Source organism: Micropterus salmoides, unplaced genomic scaffold, assembly GCF_014851395.1.
Source record: "Micropterus salmoides isolate LMB-PRFRI ecotype aquatic unplaced genomic scaffold, ASM1485139v1 Ms_hic_scaffold_13, whole genome shotgun sequence".
Classification (NCBI taxonomy): domain Eukaryota; kingdom Metazoa; phylum Chordata; class Actinopteri; order Centrarchiformes; family Centrarchidae; genus Micropterus; species Micropterus salmoides.
The window spans coordinates 32,494,282-32,504,780 of NW_024040374.1; the positions used below are offsets into that span (position 1 = coordinate 32,494,282).

General features: G+C 43.6%; 1 protein-coding gene across 1 annotated transcript in view; it reads right to left on the reverse strand.

Moving 5' to 3' along the window:
• Nucleotides 1-10,309: 10,309 nt before the first annotated feature.
• The window catches only part of LOC119901377 (KICSTOR complex protein SZT2-like), a 29,778-nt gene continuing 29,588 nt past the window's right edge, over nt 10,310-10,499 (reverse strand). The window contains exon 13 of the mRNA XM_038717005.1: nt 10,310-10,396. Within this exon, the coding sequence (XP_038572933.1) occupies nt 10,310-10,396 (87 nt within the window). The remainder of the gene's footprint in view (nt 10,397-10,499) is intronic.

Sequence of the window (10,499 nt, forward strand, 5' to 3'; positions counted from 1 at the left end):
TCAGCAGTTCCGGGTCACTGCGACCTCATTGCTATTAGAAATCATAAACAATAGTTGCCATAATTTTCCTATGATGAGACAGCGTATATACATAGGGAATGTCTCTATAACAAAGCCAAACTTTCTGATGTGGCTGATGGGTACATGGATCCAGTCACAGTCAACGAGGTTCCAATTGCAATCCATTTAATGGAGCAGAGTGAGCATTTGTCCAAACCACTAGACTACAGACTTTTTAAATACAGGGACGACTGGCTGTCCTGAAGGAGGTGAGAACACTCTTAGGTAAAACAGTTCTGAGGTCTGTTTGATTAAAATACATCAGGTTTTTTTGGCATGTGACTGCTGATGACCTCATACAGTTCCTGTAGTGCATTTTTTGAATTTGCATCTGGAGTAATGTAAACAGCAACAACAAAAACACTGGAGAATTCTCTGGGCAGATAATATGGCCGACACTTCAACATTAAAAATTCCACATCTGATAAACATTGTCCATCTACTTTGGCTGCGTTTGAGCACCAGGCATCGTTTATGTAGATATAAATTCCTCCTTCCCTCGTCTCACCGGACTCCAGAGTCCTGTCTGCGCAGAATAAACTCCTCCAGTCAATTGTGACAGCTTCCTCTGGTACGCTGCTATGCAGAAAAGATGGTGGCACAGCAGTCCCTGATTTCCTGTTACTGAGTGAACCTAGTCTTACGTCCTCAATTTTATTCGCCAAGAGTAGGCTGGAGGGTGGGAAAGCCCTTGGTCCAAACTGATTAAGTTTCACTCTTCTCTCCACTCGCTTTCCTCTCTTCCTTGTCTGACGTTTCCTCAGGCTGGTCTGCTTGTCTTGATGGGAGATGCTGTGGCCACTTATCATTTCCAGGTCTGCTGGACTCAGTCATAGGTGATCATATCATTTATGTCCAAAAAAAAGGAGGATAAAAAAACAGATAAAAAAACAAAATGTAGCGAAAAGGAAGGGAACTTCTGGTCGCTGCGTTTACACACGCTGCCATTGCAACAAGTGGAGTGGAAATAAACCGTAAATCAACATCAAAATGGCTTCTCTTGCTATGTGGAAATGAAAATGCAAATTGGATTATTGCATTTTTTGTAAATCTTTACTGAAATAACACATTCATATGTGGAAAATGATAATGCTATTGTTGACTTACATTTTCATTTCCAAGGTTACATGGTCATTTTAATATAGTCCCATATATGCTTCCATACACACTAAAATTATGTTATTGAAATTAATTTTTATTTTTTTAATTATTCAAGTTGAGTTCCTAGTAACACATATTTCCGCCCATAGATGTCTCCGTTCGTCTTCTTAGCCACTTTTAACACCCACAATACCTATCTTTGACCGCCAATTTGTAACAGGATGTCATTCTCAATCGCAGTTCAAGGATGCATTTTGTTGTTCAACTTATAGGACTTACTGTACATTCAATTATAGTGACCCAGTAAGTCTTGACAGTGTGACAGTAAGCCAGCATTCACACTACCAGGTTTCTGAAACTGAAGCAGCTAAATGGAATTAAGACATCATTGTCAAAATTCAAACTTCAAATTTTTACTCAACACTTTTGTAGTATGGTGTCATTAACTTTGCAGCCTCCACAGGCCACAAGTGGGGCTCTGCATTATAAGCCACCTTCTTACCAAACTATGATGTAGCAGGCAACATCTCATTGCACAATAAGTACAATATGTATTCTACTTATTGTGCGATGAGATGTTGCCTGCTGATCAGCAGTGTTGGGCAGTAACGCATTGTAATAATATTACTTTTCCCAGTAACTAAGTAGTGTAACTAATTACTTTTCTAAAACGGTAATATTAATACTGGTTACTAAGGCAAGTAACGCTGCGTTACTCGTTACTTTGATGTAAATCCATGACTGTGCGGCAGCTCAGCGGCACACAGAGAGGCGTTCTTTCCACAGCTGTAAGTAGCTACTGCTATTATTGTGTCAGTCTAAGATGCAGAGAACACTGTCGTCTATTGTAAACTCTGTGCGACCAGCAAAAAGCTTTCAACCGCGAACATTTCTACATCTGATTTATTGAAGCATCTGCTGAAGCAGCACAGCGAGGTGAAACTTACAAAAAGAAACTCCACCAGCTGCTGTCACTGATGCTTGGACTCGTCGGGAGAGAGTGGTGTTAACGTAACGTTTTGTAACTACTGAATACTGATCTTATAAATAGGCTACATGTGCACTAAAACTGCTGTTTAAAAGTCGGGATTTACTTGCTTTATTTTTTTATTTCAGCCGGTGGTGTTAAGAAACAGGCCTAGGCTATATGCTTTGTAAAAACCACACTCCTTGCTGCTGTTATGAATATGATGTTAGTTAAAAAGTCGGGAGAGACGCTTTGTTTGGGGGTGAAGGGGGGTGGTAGGGAAAGCAGTGTTTCCCATAATTAGCCTATAATTTGGATAATTATCAACGCCTCATATTGATTTTCCAAATTTTACTAGGCATATTTAAAATCATTTTTGATTAAGGAGCTGTATTGAGGAGCATATATTCCTGCAGCACCTCCTGGTTCGCTCCTTCGTTCTCTCTCTCTCTCCCTCTCTCTCGTGAACACCGCTGCACAAACCTGTCCAACGTTAGAACCCTCCCCTTCCCATCACCCAGTAATAAGTAAAGTAATATTACTTTTTTAAGGAGTAATAAGTAACTAGGAATATATTACATTTTCTGAGTAACTTGCCCAACACTGCTGATCAGTGACAGCAATCCACAGTTTCTCTAAGCAAGAATCTGTGTGGTTGATGACATAATGATACTTCAATCAGGACAGATAAAGGATAATAAAATGTATTTATTGACATGTGCACAAAAGGAAGGTTGAAGAAAGTGAAGTGTTTTTGGCACTTAGACCCCATCGTGACGTCATATTTTAAGGTTGAAGATCTGAATGTATGAAATGTGAAGAGGGACTTTTGATGGGCTCACTGGAGGGACCAACTAATGAGTTGAAAGAATGAACAGACAGACAGAGAGAGTGAGAGTAACTAGAAAAAGCATGAATATAATCTTCCTGATTGAAAGAAATGCGACTCGTTTTAACAGTTTAAATTCTTAAAGATTTATGATTCAGAGGAATGACTTGTATCACAAGGTTTCTCTTTGAGTCTCAGTTTCTTTTAAGAATCGGACAGCTTTTGATCCCTGAACAGCAGATAGGCTTTATGTACTCCCACACGAAGGGACTGCACAGAGACACTACAACTTTAAAACAGGAATGATCAAATGTGAAAGATTTCAGAAGGAGGACACTGTGTGTGCAGTGTTTATGGGGTCAACATCATACAGAATGGATGGTAGAGTGGTAACAGTCTTTGTTTTTGACTTAAAAGTTTACATCAAACAACTAAAGACGGTTGTATGATTGCTTACATCATATTATAACTATATCCATACAGTTGGTGTTTAATTGCTTGTTGACATGACCATATTGTCTAGTCCTAATCAGGTATATAAGAGCTCTCAGGTTTCAGAGTCAAAAAACAACTTTGATGTTAATGTGAATGTTATTTATAAATTGGAAACTGAAAATTACAGTAATTCCAATATGACATGAAGGCAGCATTAATGCTGAAAATAGCCTGGGTGTTAGGGTGACAAAACTTAATGTGTAGTCAGACTAAAAGCAAATCGATGTATAGAGGTGATGCAATTGCATACAGAGTCAATGGAAGTGGAGTGGATTTGTTTTTCAAAATCACTCTAGGCTTTGCAAATTGAGGCAAAAACGCATCTGTGTAAAATGAAAGTGTTTTTACTGGCATGACAGTTTACGCTCGTGCTGAGGATGTGAGATTCCAAGGAGACAAGAAGAAATGCAGAGTTGTCTTTGGGAAAGTAACTGAAAAGACTGTTCAAGTTTTGAGATAAGTAAGGCTGTGTTCAGGAAGGTACTCTTAAGCTACGTTCACACTGCAAGCCTTTATTTATTTATTAATTTATTTTAAACCTGTGCTGCCCAGATGTAGAGTATGAAGAGCTGGATACCATGTTGTGCAGACATATTTTACTTTAACAAGAGAGTATTAATATACTCCTTTGTCTGTTTTATTATTTATTTAAATCTGTATTGATTTGTCAATTGACTTGGGGATGGGGGGGCACAAACACCGCACAGACAACACAGAGAAAGGATAACACCTGCAAGAGGATGGGGGGTGGGGACAACAGGAAATAGCAGAGGGAAACACCAATTGAAGAAAGCAACGAAACCTACAAGAGAACGGGGAGGGGATTTGTTTGTGTTAAGTCTATGTATCTGTATGCGTATGTGAGACTGTGTGTGTGTCTGTGTGCATGTGGGTGAATGTGTCTGTATGTGTTTGTGTGTGTGTGCATAAGCTTGTTACAGAATGTAGTTGTTAGTGAGAGTGGGACGCCACAACCGCGACGCACCGACCCCACTAACAGGCAGGCAAGAACCCCAGTAGCCAGTAGGAACGTGCTGTGGTAAGCTTATTGAGTCGTTTCCGGTGATTGTGTGTTGGTAGCGTGTTTTGCTGCTCTCACTAAATACCAGTTCAATTTGTTAGATTTGCCATTACAGCGACTAACTGTCCGCTAAACATTTATTCTTACAGTAGTTCTGCCTAAACAATCATAGTTCTTTCCACTTTTTGGCGACTATCGTTAAATCTCATAGTTGTTTTCAGAAGTTTTGGTAGTTAACTCTACCGTACTTTAGCTTAGCTGTTAGCGACTTTAATTTAGCAGCTAGCGATGGCTTCTCCTTCTCCCTCTCGCTCTCCTCCTGTCTCCTGCTCGGACGTCCGAGGGCGGAGCAGGGAGACCAGGGGGTTCGGGCGGACGTCCCGAGGGCGGAGCAGAGGGACCAGGGGGTTTGGGCGGACGTCCCGAGGGCGGAGCAGAGGGACCCGGGGGGGGGGTTTGGGCGGACGTCCCGAGGGCGGAGCAGAGGGACCAGGGGATTCGGGCGGACGTCCCGAGGGCGGAGCAGAGGGACCAGGGGGTTCGGGCTGACTGAGGACAGAGCAGGGGAGCCAGGTTGGTCCAGCGGGCAGCCGGAGGACAGAGCTGTGCCGCCCGAGGGCGGACAGGGGGAGCCAGGAGGGTCCGGCGGGCGGACCGAGGGTGGACCAGGGAAGCCAGGAGAGTCTGGCGGGCGGCCCGAGGGCGGACCAGGGGGGCCAGAGGGCGGACCAGGGGAGCCAGGAGGGTCCGGCGGGCGGCCCGAGGGCGGACCAGGGGAGCCAGGAGGGTCCGGCGGGCGGCCCGAGGGCGGACCAGGGGAGCCAGGAGGAGCCTCTCCAGAGGCCGGGGAGCCAGGAGGAGCCTCTCCAGAGGCCGGGGAGCCGGGCAGGGAGCCGGGCGTGGCGACCTCTCCAGAGGCCGGGGAGCCGGGCGTGGCTGGCCGGTGAGCCGGGCGTGGCGACCTCTCCAGAGGCTGGGGAGCAAGGTGAGACAAGCCAGAAAGTTCGGGCGGGCGGCCCGAGGGACGGGCTAGGGGGCGAGACGACCTCTCCAGAGGCCGGGGAGCCGGGCAGGGAGCCGGGCGTGGCAACCTCTCCAGAGGCCGGGGAGCCGGGCGTGGAGGCCGGGGAGCCGGGCAGGGAGCCGGGCATGGCGACCTCTCCAGAGGCCGGGGAGCCGGGCTAGGGGCTGGCAGCGCGACAGCAGCGGGGGGAGTCAGGGATGAGGCTGCTGGGCTGAGGGCCTTGGTGCGAGGAACAGGGGTCGGCCGGACCACCGGCGGGATTGAAGCCGGTCTGTCCGCCAACAGAACACGAGGAACAGGGGTCCGCTGAAGCCGGTCCGCTAGCGGGCCGAGGAACAGGCTGGGGGCTAGCGGCGCTAGTGAGCTGGGGACCTGGATCAAACTGGGGGCTAGCAGGTTGGGGACTAGGAGGGATAGGCTGGAGGCTAGCGGCGCTAGCAGGTTGGGGATCAGGGTCAGACTGGGGCCTAACCGGCTGGGGATTAAGAGGGACTGACTGGAGGCTAGTGGTGCCCGCTGGTAGAGGGACAGGCAGGGGACTAGCGGGCCGCATGCTAAGCCCAGCATGAAGAGCACCGGGGCAAATCAGGGCCGATCGCAGGGCTTCCTTGAGACGACCCACCTCCCAAAGAAGCTCAGCCATGCCTGGAGTACGCAGTAGGCGCGGTTGTTGACCCAGCTGCTAATTCCGCTGCTGGTTGTTGAGGTGGTGTCCAGCAAACGATGCGGGCTTTGTAGATCATTGGCAGACTTTCTGGGGAAGACCTGGTCTGATTCAGAGAGACGGCATCCATCCCACTTGGGAAGGAGCAGCAAGATATGCACAAGTGACTAGATGATGTGGAGGTTGAACAAGTAGAATTTCAATTCTGATCTGAGAAATGTACCAAAGTGACTGAAAACAGCTGTATTCTATAATGAAATACTGATTTATATGAAAAAATCAGTCACATTTTGAAGATAAAAGTTCATCAAATTTATGTAATGCTTCTTCTTGTTGTTAGTGTTTTGTAGGTCAGTGTGTTATGAGTGAGACTGTGTGCTTTCTGAGTGAGAATTGTTGCCAGGGTTTTGGTTGAACGAGTTTATTTTTTGGCCAAGATGCATGCTGGTAATGCAGACTGTGTGAAGAGTTTTGAAAAAGTGGCTTTAGTTTTGCCCATTGCATCTTAGCAATTGAAAAAAACTGTAATGTGAAGCTACCAGGAACCCATTATGCCACCATATTCCAGAACTGCAACCTACCTGGTGTGTCCAGAAGTACAAGGTGCCAAGTGCTCAGAGACATGGCCATGGTAAGGAAGGCTGAAGCACGACTGATTCACAAGTTGAAGCGTCAAAATTGTGCAAAGAAACAGTGGTACAGGAAGAAGCCCTCAGCATTCAAGAAACCCATGATTAGTATGCAGGACAGTGGTCCATCATATGCCTCAAAGTACTACACTCCTTGGCTAGCCAGCAAGGGCCTCAAAGATGCCCAAACAATGACCTGGTCCCTTTCCTCACCTGACTTGAATCCTGTTGAGAACTTTTGGGTTGTTTTCAAATGTGAGATTTACAGTCAGGGAAGACATACACCTCTTCGAACAGCATTTGGGAGGCTGTGTTTCTATCTTCAGCGAAAGATCATAGTAAACAGATCAAGAAACTGACAGACTCCATGGATGGGGGAATCATGGCAGTTATTGGAAAGAGGGGTGGCTATATTGGTCACTAAATATTTTGTCATTTTGTGTTATTTCACTTAAAGTAAAGTAAAAAGTAAGTAATTTGATAGAAATGATTTTGGCAATTTAGTTGCCCTATAATTCTGCACACTTACATATTCTTCTCAGCAAGACCAAACTCACTTTTTCTTAGTTAAAAAGTCAGGTTTGGATTCAATTATATTTTGGCTTGACTGAAAGCATTGTGTTTGAATAACAATAATATTAGTCCCCAAGAATACAACTTACATTTATCCAAAGCAACTTACAATTGCTATACATGTCAGAGGTCACACGCTTCTGGAGCAACTAGGGGTTAAGTGTCTTGCTCAGGGACACATTGGTAGATAGGTCACAGTGGGGGATTGAACCCAGGTCTCTCACACCAAATGTGTGCATCTTATCCATTGCGCCATCACCATCCACTGCCTAATTGTGCATGCAGTGTAGAAATAAATTTGTTTAAAAATATAAGAATTGGCCGTTAAGGAACACTGTCATAAAAAAGGAACACTGACATTGAAAAACATTGGATTACATACAGTCACATGAAGAGTTAATGCAGCTCAACAAATTCCACATAAAGTGACAAATGTGACAACTAGGGTTGGTAGAAAAGCAGAAAATTAATAAACCCCAGTACTCCTGACACAACTAGTCAGTGGTCAAGAGTTTGTGTGGAAGAAGAGTAATATTTCAGCTGTAACCCTCAAGACTGCTCGAGGGCCATGTTGACAAAATGATCTCGAGCCAGTGAACTGCATCAGGCATGTTATCTATTGGCACGGCCACATTCCTCCTGGTAAAGTAGATAAGTGCATCTGCATTCTGATTCCACAGAGCTGCTCAGCTCGGACATGTTACAGTGCACAGTTGTTGTCCACACTTCACTGGAAGGTCGTTGTGTTTGAGTGTGTTCATTAAACAATCAGCTAATTACTCTCACCACAGGCCTACTTATGGGCAAGTGGAGGACATTCACTTTTAAACAGACTGTGACCCCTTCTCTTTGCATGTGAAATGAGATTGGGCATCCAGTTGATGGCTTGACAGTCTGTTGGCTCTGTGTAGCACCGCCCGAGGACAGCAGGGGGGGGCCTCCATGACCACTGAAGCACAATGAACACAGCCTCAGTTGTTCGGTGCTGTGCACAGCTGTAAATTACATGTGTCACTAAGTGTTCAAACAGAACAAGGTGTCACTGTGTGTGGTTTTACGGTTCAGCTGAAGCTTCCAGCAGGTGGTTCAGCTCCCACCATCAGCTGACTACAACATACAGCAAGTGAATTTATTTAATTGTTAAAGATATATAACTATGCAGCAACAGTGACACTAATAAATAATTAAATCCTAATAATGCTTTATTGCTTATTTTCATTGTGGTCTCCCAACATACAATGACAACACAAAACCGCAACACCAGGCAAGACAAAAAACCTACATGTTCAAGGTCACTCAGGCTGAAAATTATGATGAATATAATGTATAATGGAAAAGAATGTTTCAAGGAAAAATTACATATCTGCATATATATATATATATAAATATTTTAAAGATTGTTTAATTTAATAAATAATAAAATAATAGTTGAATAATATTTTTCAGTAATTTATTAAGCTAAAACATGCCAAACTTTCCCTGGTTCCACTTTCATTGTCTTGTCTGTTGGTGACAGCAATCTGGCTTTTGTACTGTTGGTCAAATCAAAGTCTGAAGACATTACCATGAACTTAGGACACTGTAATGGACATTTCCCTTATTTTCTGGTATATAATGCACAAAATGATTATTTGATTAACTGACGAACGAATCAGCAGATTAATTGTTGCAACACAGACACAATGTCTGTCTATAGACTTCAATGCATTTGTGTTGCGCATCCTGCAGATTATCATTTTTATTGTCGAGATAATCCTTCATACCAAGAGTGGCAGTATTATGTCCTCTTCCTCTGCACAGTGGAAAAGTGTGTGTGTGTGTGTGTTTCTCTGAAGTATTGAAACTCAGAAAATGTTTCAAAATAATGTTTCCACTCCAGTCTTTGTGCTATGTCTATGAAGTAGTCTATATAAACCATAATTTTGTCCACTGATACACAATAATACTTGATCATGTATGTGAATTCACAATTAACATCAAAATGAAGTTAAATGTGAGAGGAAAAGGTATAATGACACCTCTCACAAATTTAATTTCACACTATGTAGCAGTGTTATTTGCGCTACTGAACCAAACTATTCCATATCGCTCCTTTCAGTAATCTGACCTCACTTCAGTAGCAAGTATACATTCGGCTAATCTCTGCGTTTCAGTAATTCAGGCCTGTTTCCCTGTTACCTGAAATATGCTTAAATACTAGACAGTATATTAACTAGTGTTTATGGAAATGTACAGCTATTGTCACTCAATTCAATTCAATTCATTCAATTCAATTTTTTATTAGCGCCAAATCACAACAACAGTTCTTTGAGAGTGACTATCCCTGGTTCATGAAGAACATTTCCTGGTCCCTTTCTAACTTAGCAGTAGTTTTAGCATTAGCCTGTCAGGTCATTCTGACCCAGCTGTGATATTTATATCAACCACCAAGCAGGTTCTTTGAGTGTGACAGAAAGGAAAACGTTGCACGTATAATAAACATCTGATGAGAGCTGCTGAAATGCAGCTGACACTAAATATTTCTGTCTCCCTCCTATCTGCCATCCTCTCTCTTGAGCCACCCACTACCTATCTGTAATACTGTCACAATCACAGGAGTGTGATAACTTGTTCCTAATAGTCTAACCCAGAAACCTAGTTGATTTTTTTAAACTTAATTTTAAAAATTACTTTTTTCCTCTCCTTTTTTTCCACAATAGCGCTGAAAATTCTTAAGCGACACATTAGTACATTTGAGTTAATTTTTTATGTCGATGTGACCTTTAGTTTACCTTTACCTTAAGCCCATGTATGTGCATCCTTGCCTAAGAAACAGAGGGAAGAAATGCTATTGGGATTTGAGCTGTTATCTGTAGAGCAGACACAAGAGCTCCAAACACTGTCATGCATTCTACAGTTTATGCTGACACTTTATTGTCCCATTTCTTCTGTCATCCTCTGATAACACTACCGCAAACTCATCTCTTCCCCCTGTCTCTTTCTCTGGTTTCCCTCAGATGACTCATAACAGCAGTAAGCCATTACAGCCACTCCCTGGGATACAGACTGTACTGTTGCATGAATGAGGAATTCTTAATATGTTTTAGTGTGGTGTTTTATGAGTTCTAAAACATTTTTAATGATATATCTCTTGGCT